The 12,936-nt window shown below is 39.3% G+C and overlaps 1 protein-coding gene across 1 annotated transcript in view; it reads left to right on the plus strand.

Annotated features, from left to right (window-relative positions):
* ppp3ca (protein phosphatase 3, catalytic subunit, alpha isozyme) overlaps positions 1-12,623 on the plus strand; it is a 51,271-nt gene extending 38,648 nt beyond the window's left edge. Inside the window, exons 8-15 of the mRNA XM_042711480.1 lie at positions 474-551; positions 937-1,031; positions 1,536-1,661; positions 2,088-2,165; positions 2,805-2,889; positions 4,187-4,284; positions 4,792-4,839; positions 10,796-12,623. Coding sequence (XP_042567414.1) covers positions 474-551; positions 937-1,031; positions 1,536-1,661; positions 2,088-2,165; positions 2,805-2,889; positions 4,187-4,284; positions 4,792-4,839; positions 10,796-10,974 — 787 coding nt within the window. The 3' untranslated portion in view covers positions 10,975-12,623. The remainder of the gene's footprint in view (positions 1-473; positions 552-936; positions 1,032-1,535; positions 1,662-2,087; positions 2,166-2,804; positions 2,890-4,186; positions 4,285-4,791; positions 4,840-10,795) is intronic.
* The last annotated feature ends 313 nt before the right edge of the window (positions 12,624-12,936 follow it).

The raw sequence follows: 12,936 nt of genomic DNA on the forward strand, positions 1-12,936 counted from the left end.
TACTGCAAAATACAATATTACTAAAATCCTTGGCTTGAAAATATTGATACAACATTGTGAGATAAACTATCACAATACTTACTGATACAATAACAATGTTAAATACTATCACAATATTAATTTCATTGAAACACAATCATACCAGGGTCTGCTGAGACTGTGAGAGAAAAATGTCTGTGAATGTATTCAATATCTATTCATATATGAACTCTTGCAAATATGTAAGAACAAGGATTTCTTTCTCAGGATATCTGTTAACATAACATGATAATGCTGCACAGTTGAGCGCCACACTGCCTCTGCTGGGCACATGTTGAACTGCACTTGTGCTCCATTCACACATGAATGTTTTGGTTGGCCGACATAGAAAATACAATACAACATTAATGAGATACGTCCACCCACAGTTTGCGAATACTGGCTCTTATTTTCTCTCTCATTCTCTTTTCCTTCTCTCAATCTCTGTGTTGCAGTTATCCGGCTGTCTGTGACTTCCTACAGAATAATAACTTGTTATCAATCATTCGAGCACACGAAGCACAAGATGCAGGGTATGTATTACCTGTCCTTCACTCTGTAATTCAGTTTTTGTGTAATAATATGCAACCTTTAGGGCAGAGGTCACCAAACTCGGTTCTGGAGGGCCGGTGTCCTGCAGAGTTTAGCCCCAACCCTAATCAAACACATCTAATCAAGGTCTTACTAGGTATCCTTGAAACTTTCAGGCAGGTGTGTTGAGGCAAGTTGGAGCTAAACTCTGCAGGACATCGGCCCTCCAGGATCGGGTTTGGTGAGCCCTGCTTTAGGCTTACACAATTAACTAAACACAACTTTCAAACACACACCTTTTTCTCACAACAACTTTTCTATAAAAAGTGAATTAATATAAAAAGTCAATTACAGTGTGATTTGTCTTCCCTCTCTCTCTTCTATCAGGTATCGGATGTACAGGAAGAGTCAGACTACTGGCTTCCCTTCCCTAATTACCATCTTCTCTGCACCAAACTACCTTGATGTTTACAACAATAAAGGTGAGTCCTGTTTCTCCTTATGTGCGAGATAAATGGAGCATTGTGATGGGAACAGAGAGCTGGATGAGAGCGTGGGCAGGACCATCAGCTTGAGTGACTCCATCCATGTGGTCTTATCATCCGCTGATGGAACAGGGTCAACCTTTCAGCAGTACCATCTAGTGGAGGCTTCTTGTGAAAATTAATGTTCAGCCACAAAAAAATGTATATACTGTATATCCAGATATATGTATTAATATACTGTATATTTATATCCAGGTGTATTGATATACTGTATATTTGATTGACATGTTCTTCCTTATAGAGCTCATTTAGGCTGGGTTTTGTCATATCATTGTGTGTACGCACAGTTTTAGCTAAAAATGATTCCACTTGAATTAGTTGATTAGGAAACAAACCCAGCGGCTCAGGAAGCTATGCTCTCTTGAGATGATTTCTCATATTATTGATTCAAGAATGCTCAAAGCCAGGAGGCTCACTTTTTCTTATTATTCACTTCCTCAGCTGCCGTCCTGAAGTATGAGAACAATGTAATGAACATCCGGCAGTTTAACTGCTCCCCTCATCCTTACTGGCTGCCAAATTTCATGGATGTCTTTACCTGGTCACTTCCATTTGTGGGGGAGAAAGGTACCCCTGTCATGTGTGTGTGTGTGTGTATATATATATATAAGTGTGTATATAAGTTTCTTTTGCTCAACAAATCTGCATGTACTTGATCAAAAATAAAGATGAATTTTCAGAAGTCGTTCATCCTTTAGAAATTATTCTAATATTTCTTATTATCAATGTTGAACACAACTGGTTTGCTTAATATTTTTATGAAAAATACATTTTTTATGGATTCTTTGATGATTAGAAAGTTCAAAAGAAAAATGTTCTTACTGCCACTTTTTATTATTAACAGTATTAATTTCTTTCCCAAAAAAATCTTAACCCGAAACTTGATCCTCTCCAATAAAGAGACACAACAAAAAAGCTTTTGCTAATGTCTGAAATCAACTGAATGTTGTTTTGATATGTTGTGATTGAGTGTTGTCGTTGTTTTGTCTGCAGTCACGGAGATGCTGGTTAATGTGTTGAGCATCTGTTCTGACGATGAGCTGATGAATGACGGAGACGAGATCTTTGACGGTGAGACATCTTCAGTCATTTGCTCCACCAGCGTCCCTTGTATTGCATTTAGATGATAAACATATTTTATAATCACACCACTTTCAAAAAATATCATGATAATCATTTCTCTTTGACGTCAGGTACATCCTAAATTATGACTCATAGTTCTTTCAATATATTTCATGTTAAGTAGCACTCTTGTGATACTGTGCTATAAATAGCCCTTATGTTTCATCTTAGTATTTGACTTTGTTAGCCGCTAAAGAAACTACTACCAACCAGTATTAGAGAAACTTTTCAAGCTACAAGCTACTTATAATTAAAGAAATGTAAACTACAACATGTAAACTACAACTACAAGCTGTAATAATTATTGTTTCGTTTAATAGAAGCAGTATTTCTCTGACTCAAAAAAAAAACAATGAGTGTTTTGTATCAATGAATCTAATGCATGCTAAATACTTTACACCCTATGCAATGTGACAATGTGAGTGAAAACGTAGCTTGAACTGGGAAGAAAATACTTTGAAAAAATAGTTAGTAGTGTCACTTCTTTAAGTTAGTTACTCAGAAAATTGCCACCAACACAATATACATAATTTCTGGTTTCTGGAAGTTTCTGACTGAGACTGCTTGATTTTTTCTTTCCGCCCACAGCCAATGCAGCAGCTGCTCGGAAAGAGGTGATTAGGAACAAGATCCGTGCCATTGGGAAGATGGCCAAGATGTTCTCCGTGCTCAGGTACAAATGGGGCTTCCTCAAGCTGAGTCATTCAGTCTGCGGTCAGCTGGGTCACATGCTTATGCTTATATTATTATATAAATCCAGCTTATCAAACACAAAACTTGGATGCAAGAAACCATAAAAAAAATACAAAAATGTCTTATATAAAAAACAACATAAAAATAAAAAGCAAAAAATCCATTTCAAACTAACGCAAAGTATTTTAAAGAAAGTATCATAGGTATAGTATAGATTCTGGGCTCTTTATGGATATCTGTGGTTGTAACATAAAATTGCAAGTTATATGCAGAGGATTATTAATGTCAGTAAGTATCTTTCAAAGACTGCTTTCCTAAAATTGAAGGGCAGCTGTTTTTGTTATATATATGGCCATTTATACTCTGTGAGAAAACCAGTAAAAGTTAGATTATGAAGAAAACATTCATGAAATTGACAGTATACTAAAGCCAAATATGACCAGATATATTTATTTATTTTCTTTCTTTCTTTCTTTCTTTCTTTCTTTTTTTCTTTCTTTCTTTTATTTACTGTTAAAAACTATGGCTGTTAAATAATAATAATAAAAAAAGATCACAATTTATATCATGTTTTGTCCAGCCTTTAGAATGTAGAATGAATCTCTAATAATGTTAATTTCAGTAAATATTAGCTTTTTCTCCTTTGAAATTTTCAACAGATCCCAGTTTGAAAACTCCTGGTTTAGTCTGCTAGATGAAAAACTCATGACGTTTTCATATGTACACTACCATTCAAATGTCTGGGATCATTAATAATTAAATTCAGCAAGGACGGATTAAGTTAATCAAAAGTGACAGTGAAGACATTCATAATTTATAAAGATTTTCATTTCAAATAAATGCTGTTCTGCTGAACTTTCTGTTCATCAAAGAATCATAAAATAAATGTTTCATGATTTCCACAAAAAAATAAAAATTAGCAGCACAACTGTTTTCAACATCAATAATAATAACAAATGTTTCTTGAGCACCAAATCAGCATATTAGAATGATTTCTGAAGAATCATGTGACACTGAAGACTGGCATAATGGCTGCTAAAAATTCAGCTTTTGGCCATCACAGGAATAAATTAATATAATTTCAAATGTATATTTAAATAGAAAACAGTTACTTTAAATTGTAATAACGTTTTTTAATATTTTGATCAAATAAATGCAGGCTCTGTGAACATAAGAGACTTCTTTCAAAAACTAATCAACCCCAAATGTTTGAATGTAAGTTTAATATCAGTGATGTGCATTTTATTGTTTCTGATTTTAATATGCTGTTCCTGCAGAGAGGAGAGTGAGAATGTGTTGACCCTGAAGGGCCTGACCCCTACCGGCATGCTCCCCAGCGGGGTGCTTTCTGGAGGCAAGCAGACTCTACAGAGTGGTGAGCACACGATCCAGTACTGGCCATGTTCCTCTCTTGGTTCTTGTCTCCCTCTGTCTCCTCCTCCTCCTCTTCTCTCTTGCTTCTTTTTATTTCCTCCTCTTCTGTCTCTGTTATGTCTGTCCCTTCCACCTGTCTCTCCATCTGTCTCTTTCTGTATCCTCTGACAACTCCAAGCTTTGGGGTGCTGCTCTTTTAGTTCCCCCAAAGCATGGACACATTAGTGGGTCGGTTTACCCGTCAATGGTAAACTGGGGTGAGAGTGAGTTTCTGAGAGACCCGTGGGGTGTCTAGAGCACAGAGAGCATGGAAAGCAGGAGATGTCTCTTGCAAAGTGCGAATGGTTGAGGGGATTGTCTGAGTCTGTGGTCCATAGTCTGGTTGGCATGCATGCGTCTCGCGGGGTTGTCCCGGCGCCCGCCGCTGCTTGTGCACAACTGCTGCCTGTGCGTTACTGCTGTTGCATGGCTTGTTCAAATATAACACACTCCACTCCTCTCCCTCCAGCAACCATCGAAGCCATTGAAGCCATCGAGACGGACGAAGACGGAGAAGGTAATTCCAGGACATGTATCTGGGGATAATCCAACATAAGATGGTAGATGAGTTTTGGAAAATGGTAGATGGTTTGGTATCTGGTTTGTTTCTTGTTCAACATGGAACGTACCGGTTGGGACATTTCAAAACACATCTATCGTCGTATGCTGGATTTTCCGCCAGGGTCACCACATTCTAAAGTTGACTGCTCTAACCAACTAACACACTACATTAGAGAAGAGCAACAATACCAGAAAGCCACCAATCACTACGAATGGGCACTGCACATGTCTGGGTACAGTTTGGTGTCAAATAGTTTTTAAGTAATCTGTCATAGCCTGGATTGCTTAATAGTTAACACTGTGACTGTGTCCGAAACACAAGGCATCTGCCTTAGTTCCCTGTCAGTCAATGACTAAACAGACAGTACAAGTGGATTTTAAGCACCATAACATCACATCAAAGGTTTTAAACCAAATTCAAGTGAGCTTTAGAGACAACCAAGCAAATATTCAATGCTGGGTTCAACACATTTTTTTCAGTTCTGATTTGTACTTTTCTATATATACATTTAAATGTGTAATTTAACACTAGTGTTCAAAGTTTGGGGTCAGTAATTTTTTAAGTAATACTTCTATTCAGCAAGGATTCATTAACTTGGCAGTAAAAACATTTATAATGTTACAAAATATTTCGATTAAAAATGCTTTTGATTTATTAAAGAATCCTGGAAAAAAATATCACGGTTTCCACAAAAATATTAAGCAGCACAACTGTTTTCAACACTGATAATCATGAGAAATGTTAGAATGATTCCTGAAAGATCATGTGACACTGAAGACTGAAGTTATGACTGTTATAAATTTTGCTTTGCCATCACAGGAATAAATTACTTTTTAAACTATATTAAAATAGAAAACAGTTCTTTTGAATTGCAATAATATTTCACAATATTACTGTTTTTACTGAATATTTTGATCAAATAAATAGGCTTAGTGAGCATAATTCTTTTTTTAAAACATTAAAACATGTTACAGACTCCAAACACTTGATGGTAATGTATATTTCCAATAATAATTTTTCTCATTTTAAATGTATAATGTTAATTATTTACTTTTTCTTTATTTTCACATTCTTACTATGTGACAAACGTATCACAGGCCACTGACCCCAGGTCAGCTGTCCTTATTGTTGAGCCCTGCAATGACTACAATACTTGATATACTTGATACCTACTCAGCTGATATGCAATTATACATTTAAACAAGAAAAAAAAAATCCACCAACTGTCAAACTGCATTCAGGTTATATGCTGCTTTCAGAAACTGACCAGATGGAAATATTTTAGTATCTTCAGATTCAGATTTGCCTTGTTCCCTTCCTACCTCCATATATTGCCTGTTAATGCAATGATTTTTTTAGGTTGCAGACACAGCCGTTATCTAAGGCATCACAAGATGCTATTTCTACACAAAAAATGTCAAAAAAGTCAAGAGTTTTAAGGGTTTTTTTTCAGCAACTGTAATTTTATCAGATATTTGCCGTGCCCTTTTGGAGTGGTGACATTAAGGGAACATGCCTTTTATTACTTGCATGATGGTTTGAGGTAGCATCTAAACTGGAGGCATGATTTTTGGATATGTTCTGTCGGGCGCTGCTTTTCCTCTGGCCCTCATGGTTCTAGTGTGGGCATAGCATGTGATTAACCCCAATCAGGAACTCTCAGCCAACCAGAGTGTGTTCCTCTTCTACAACCTCTCGCTTTCTGAGACCAGCTCACCTCAGTGATACACACATGGATGGACTCAAGGGGTTTGGACACTGGTTTCTACTTCCTCTATATATATATATATATATATATATATATATATATATATATATATATATATATATATATATATACATACAGTAGGCCACTAGTTTTTTTACCAACAACAAAAAAAATTTCAAGCCAGTTATATGTCTTTGCTGTAGTGTGTCAGTAGGAAATATCAGTTTACAATTTTCAAAGCAGTCCTTTTGCCATTAATTGTAATAATGTAGTGAGATTTTTGTATGCACAAGGGGTCTGACAGCAGTCAGTGCTCCACACAGAGATCTGATCTCACCATCATCAAGTCTGTCTGGAATGACATGAAGAAACAGAAAAAATGTCTCCAGGTTACGTATGTCCGAAGACACTATGGGAACGCCCCCCGGCATGACCATGCTCTGAATCACATGTGTAATCAGTCCAATGGAAGGGTGAGATGCCATAACCGGGTGACGTAGCGACCAGGAAGCTATAAAAGCACGTGAGGTAGAACCTGCATTAGCTTCTAGGAATGAAGCAAGCGCTCGCAGGGATGCTGGAAGTATGGCTCTGAGACGCAGCGTCTCGTTCCCTTCGGGGAACCATGGTTACATACGTAACCTGTGACGTTCCCCTTCAGGAACTCGAGCTGCTTCTGAAGACACTATGGGAATGAGAATGCCCATGCCGCCAGACTTGCAAATTCCTGTCTACTGTGGAAGAGCACAACTAAGACAAGAGAACAGAAGAGCCAGGAGTGGCTCGCATATCTAAACCATAGAATCTGACAAATGTGAGGAGTGTGGACCATCTTGCTGAGTTGCAGATGTCCTGCATAGACGCACCTGCTAAGAATTCCTTGGAGGCCGCCATACCTTAGGTCGAGTGAGCCTTGACCACCATTGGCGAGGGGAGATCAGAGGACTCATAGGCAATAGTAACTATCCACTGACTGAGGGTCTGCTTAGTAGCAGGGAGACCCCGCTTATGAGGACCATAGCAAACAAGCAGTTGGTCCGCCCTTCTCCACAGGGCAGCTCTGTGGATGTATGTACGTATGTGGATGTGCTTGCACTGGACACATGCAATTAAGCTTCTGCTGGTCTGGTTCCTTGAAGGGAGGAGGACAAAAGTTCTGTAGCACGATAGGCTGTGGTGCCAAAGAGCCAAAATCAAACAATCGTCAATATAATTTAGTATGTGGATGACCTGGAGTCGCAGTGGAACCAGAGCAGCATCCACACACTTTATAAAGGTGCGGGGTGACAGTGCTAGGCCGAAAGGAAGAGCTCGATATTGGTAAGCTTCGCCCCTGAAACCAAACCTCAGCAACTTCCTGTGAGTGGGAAGGATGGAAACATGAAAGTATGCATCTTTAAGATCTATCGTAACAAACCAGACGTCGGATCTGATCTGAGAAACAACTTTCTGAACTTCAGAATCGCTTGACTGAGCGATGACTCATGACTGAGCAATTCAACTGACGTAGATCTAAAATAGGACGCAGCCCCCCATACTTCTTTGGAACATTGAAATACCGGCTGTAGAACCTGGACTCCCTGTTGTGAAGAGGGACCACCTCGATGGCCTCCTTCCTCAAGAGAGTGTTGACTTTCTGTTCTAATACCAGAGCCTGTTTGGTGCCCACGAGTGTGGGAAAGACCCCATTGAACGGTGGCGGAGGAAGGCCGAACTGAATGCAATAGCCTTTCTCTACAGTGTGCAGGACCCAACGAGACACATTTGACTGTAGTTTCCATGCTGCTAAATAATCTACTAAGGGAACCAGTCTCTCGAGACTGGCCTCTGGTGTACTTGTGGATGCTAATTTGGTGCCCTGAAGTGGAGGACCAGCAGGAGACGGCCGAACTAGCTGCTCTGGAGACCCCCAAAGGGGTAGCATGCCCCTTAGCCCCGCCTCATTGCCAGGTGGAAGAAACTGAGGGGAGCACTCGCTGGAGACCGCTGCGTCCTGAAGCTTCGTTGATGGCAGGGTTGGCAGAAAGATCTCCCGAGGGCACTGAGGAGAGATGGACACCGTATACAATGGTGCACCCCGCTGTTCCCCAATAGGCATACCAAGCAGGTTGGCTTGGTATGCCTGTAACACCACCATAGTGTGCAGATATCCAACAGCCTGACCTGCCGCCATATACCCCTTTCCCACCAGGCTAGATGTTGCACGTAACGGCCTGGAGGGCAATGCCGGATCCTTTAAGGATGATGCCGCACCGGGGGACAGATAGCTCGCGAGCATCTGTTCCACCCGGGGCTTCACCTTATAACTGTGATCGCTAACCCCCGCCACATTTGCATAATGAGAGGAAGCAGGGGGAAAATAGACATACGGTCTGAATACGGTCTAGCCCATGATTTTGACACCTCGGTGTGGAGATCGGAGAAGAACGGTAGGCTCCGGCATGGAGGTGGCAGCTTACTCCCCAGAAAGTGTTCGTCTAACTTGCTTTTCTGCGGTTCAGTTTGTTTCTTGGCCGGCAAATCGATGCTTAACTTAGCTATGGCACGAGTAACCACCTCCAATAACTCCTCATACAGTGCTGTGTAAGAGGGCGAATCCTCCTCGACGCTCTCCACATCAACCTCCTTGGAGGAAGATAGGCGGAGCGTCGAGCCCATTCCCCGGGGGGAAGAAACCACAGTGCGGGCTTCCGATCCCAGAGACTGGGCACTGGATCTGGTGGGTGAGGAAGGAGATAGGGGCTCGCCCGCCTCCATTCCCTTTACCAAATCCAATTGAGAACCCCACGAATGCAGCCGCTGCTCAGCCTCTGCTGAAGCAGGACCAGCACCGCCAGGAATGCTGGCGAAGGCTCCCTCCTCAGAAAGAGCCTTCCAAGAGCGAAGCAAGCGCAATGGCATTCGCTCACAATGCAGGCAGTCGGCCCCCTCGAGAGCCCATGCCACATGCTTCGCCCCCAAGCAAGGAAAACACAGACTGTGTGTATCCCCCCTCGTGATATAGCAAGGGCAGGGAGGAACACACAGCCTGAAACGCTGCTCACTTTCACCCTTATGTTGTGTTTTCTCTGTGGCCTTGGACATTGTTCTTATATCTTTCTTTTAGGACAAACAACACCAAATAAGACTCACAAGAGAGATATGACTGAAACAACACAGAGCACTTCGCTGAATGACAAAAAGCGAACGCCGGTTCCACCTCACGTGCTTTTATAACTTCCTGATCGCTACGTCACCCGCCTATGACGTCTCGCCCTTCCATTGGACTGATTACACAAGCATGCAAACAAAAATCTCACTGGATTATTACAATTAATTGCAAAAGTAATGCTTGGAAATGTAAATTGATATTTCCTACTGATAAACTACAGCAAAAGATAGAAATAACTGGCTTAAAACCATTTTCTTTTCATCTTTTTTTTTATGGTGAAAATACTAACGGCCTAAGACTTTTGCACAGTACTGTGTGTGTGTATATATATACAAAAAGCGATAAAGTAGTTCAAATAGCAGGTAGGGTGGGGTGATCTCCATATTTCCAGTCTTTTGACTTTTTAACTTGATATTTATATGTTTTCTCTGAAATTTCAGAGGAAGCTCTAAGGCTTGTGTGGTGTGTAAAATTCAGTCTAAGGTTCATTGGTTCATTGGCATTTTCCAGTTGGATAAAAATGAATATAAAAAAGCATTTGGCAAATGGATTAGGAAGTGCAACTGACCAATTAAATTATTTACTACATTTAAAAAAAATCACAAAAATACATATTTAATTTAAAATAAATTAGTAGTAAGTATTTACTATATATATTATAGTAATATTATATGTTTAAATATTTCAAATAATAGTAGTAGTTGTACTAAAAACTATACTAAGTAATAGTTTGTTTAACTTATATGTCTGTATCTGTTAATTTGAAATAATTTATTAATGCATCATTTTTACATTTTTATTGTTTAATAAATTTATAATTAATTTCATTTTATTCTATTAGTCCTCCATATATTATTTTTTGAATAATCAAGCTACCGTTCAAAAGTTTGGGGTGGTAAGATTTTTAAAATGTTTTTTTAAAGAAGTCTCTTATGCTCACCATGGATGCATTAGTTTGATCAAAAATATGATAAAAACAGTTATATTTACAGGACGTTAATGAGAACCAAGAGTCTAGTTGTTCATTGTGGATTTTTCCCGTCTCTCCGCAGCCATCCGCGGCTTCTCTCCACAGCACAAGATCAACAGCTTCGAAGAGGCTAAAGGTCTGGACCGCATCAACGAGCGCATGCCACCCCGCAAGGATGTTGTCAACCATGTGGGCCACTCCATGGGCAAGATGAACATGTCCGAGACCAATGGCACGGATGACAACAGTAACATCCAGTGATGAAACGGCTGCCCACTCACCTGCACCCAAGTCCATGCCTCCGCCACGACACATGGCATGACAACGCCAAACCCGTGATTTAAGACCTCCTGCTTCCAAAACCACCCAATGACATCACCATATATCTTAAATGTTTCACTGAAAAGAGGCAGACTGTTTTCTTGCTGTCAGTTTGCCGCTTGCAATTTTTAAAAGCGGATACCTTGCCGACGGCAAGTTTCTGCCTTTTTTTGGGAGTGTCGAATGGGAAGGAGGGGTGGGGGGTGATTTGCCTGTGAAAGGCTGAAAGTGTCTTTATCAGAGAGAGGGCGGTCTCAGTTCCTTTCCGACTCCACCCACATGTCAAGTGGGCGGTGTTTAGGAAGTCTCTCTTAAGCCTGATCCATCCAGTTCATCGGTGCGGGTGATGAATCCATACCGGATCCATGCACACTTTTTTCCTCTTTTGATTGCGAGTTTTTCTTCATGATCCCATCTTATAATGAAATGATCTCACTGTTGACGATGTTTTGCTACTAGTATTAATAAATATACAAATTTGAAATGACAAAAAATGAAAAATGTTTGTAAGAAAGGACATTTAACGACGAATCCTGTACATTTTATTACTTGCGATGCAGTCTTACCCGGGGGGGTTTATTTCTTGATTTGGTTTTTGGTAAGATGCCATGAAGCAGTAGAGGAGAAGAGCAGTGCTGCTTGTCCGCCGTAGACTCTCGATCAAAGCAACCGTTCGGATGGAGCTCAAGCTCAACCTTTGGCACCACCTTCCTGATTGTTTCTCACTTGCCTGTATCTAAAGAGAGAGAATGCACATAGTACATTTCGCAAGTCAAATAAATATATATAAATATATTTAAATATATGATTATTAACAAAGGTCGAGGACAATGATTTGTAACAGCATCTATGGTACTGAACGCATCAGTGCATGCAATTAAGTTCCTTATTGATATGTGAAATTATAATTGTGATGTGTTTCAATATAGTAGACTTGAATTATTTCCCTTCGAATTATATTTGTAAAGGTCTAGTTTGTTTTTATATCTCTATAAATAGATATGATTTTGTAATCTTTTATTTAATTTCTTCTTTTTTTCATCAATATCATTTTATTATCGTTGATTTTATTTTTGTAGTTTCGCTGTACAGGCACTGACGCTCTTTCCGAAGTGTTTTTCATCATCTTTTTTTTAGTTCTTTATTTTGGTTTGGTTCTCTCTGTTCAGTTGGTGTACAGAAGTTGTTCAGTAGTGTGAATGAACATATTACTCAGTGAAAAGCAACATTCAGGCTGCCAAAGCATGATCGCATGGTTTATTCAAATTGTAAACTAATTGGACATGAGGAAAATTCAGTGTCTCACTTTGAAGAGGAAAACTATATTATCATTATGAATCTTGATGATCTTCTTATTATTCTTACAATTAAGCTTACGTTCTTTCATTTCCACTGTTTTCTGATCCTTGTTTGGTCCAGACGTGGTTTATTTCAAAGAAGGAATTTTATGGATTTGTGACTATTTTTCTTGTAATTTTCTCTGGAACTAAGTTTTCGCATTTGACTTCCTAAATGAAAACACATATTGTAAGCATGCCCTATGGGACAAATCACTTTTTTTACTCTTGAATAAAATATGCATGAACTAATAATGTCTTTCCCCTTTCGATGATGGACTGAAAACATTGGTTGGAAAAAAAGGTCTTTATTTTATTTAATTTCTTTCAAAAAAGGAAATTGATTATTCAACAGATGCTTAATTAAGAATCAACAATCAAAATGTCATTTTTAATGTAAATTTAATGTTTAAAAATGCAAAGACCACAGGTTGTATTAGTTTTTTTTTTTTTTTGTTTTTTTTGAAATTTTAAAAGCCTTAAAGGCTTAGTTAGTCAGTGAGGGCTTTTTTCCATGAGGGCATCCCACCTGTTTCCTGCTATTCTTCCACAGGAAGCTCAAGGG

This window comes from Cyprinus carpio, chromosome A21 (genome assembly GCF_018340385.1).
Source record: "Cyprinus carpio isolate SPL01 chromosome A21, ASM1834038v1, whole genome shotgun sequence".
In the NCBI taxonomy this organism is placed as follows: Eukaryota; Metazoa; Chordata; class Actinopteri; order Cypriniformes; family Cyprinidae; genus Cyprinus; species Cyprinus carpio.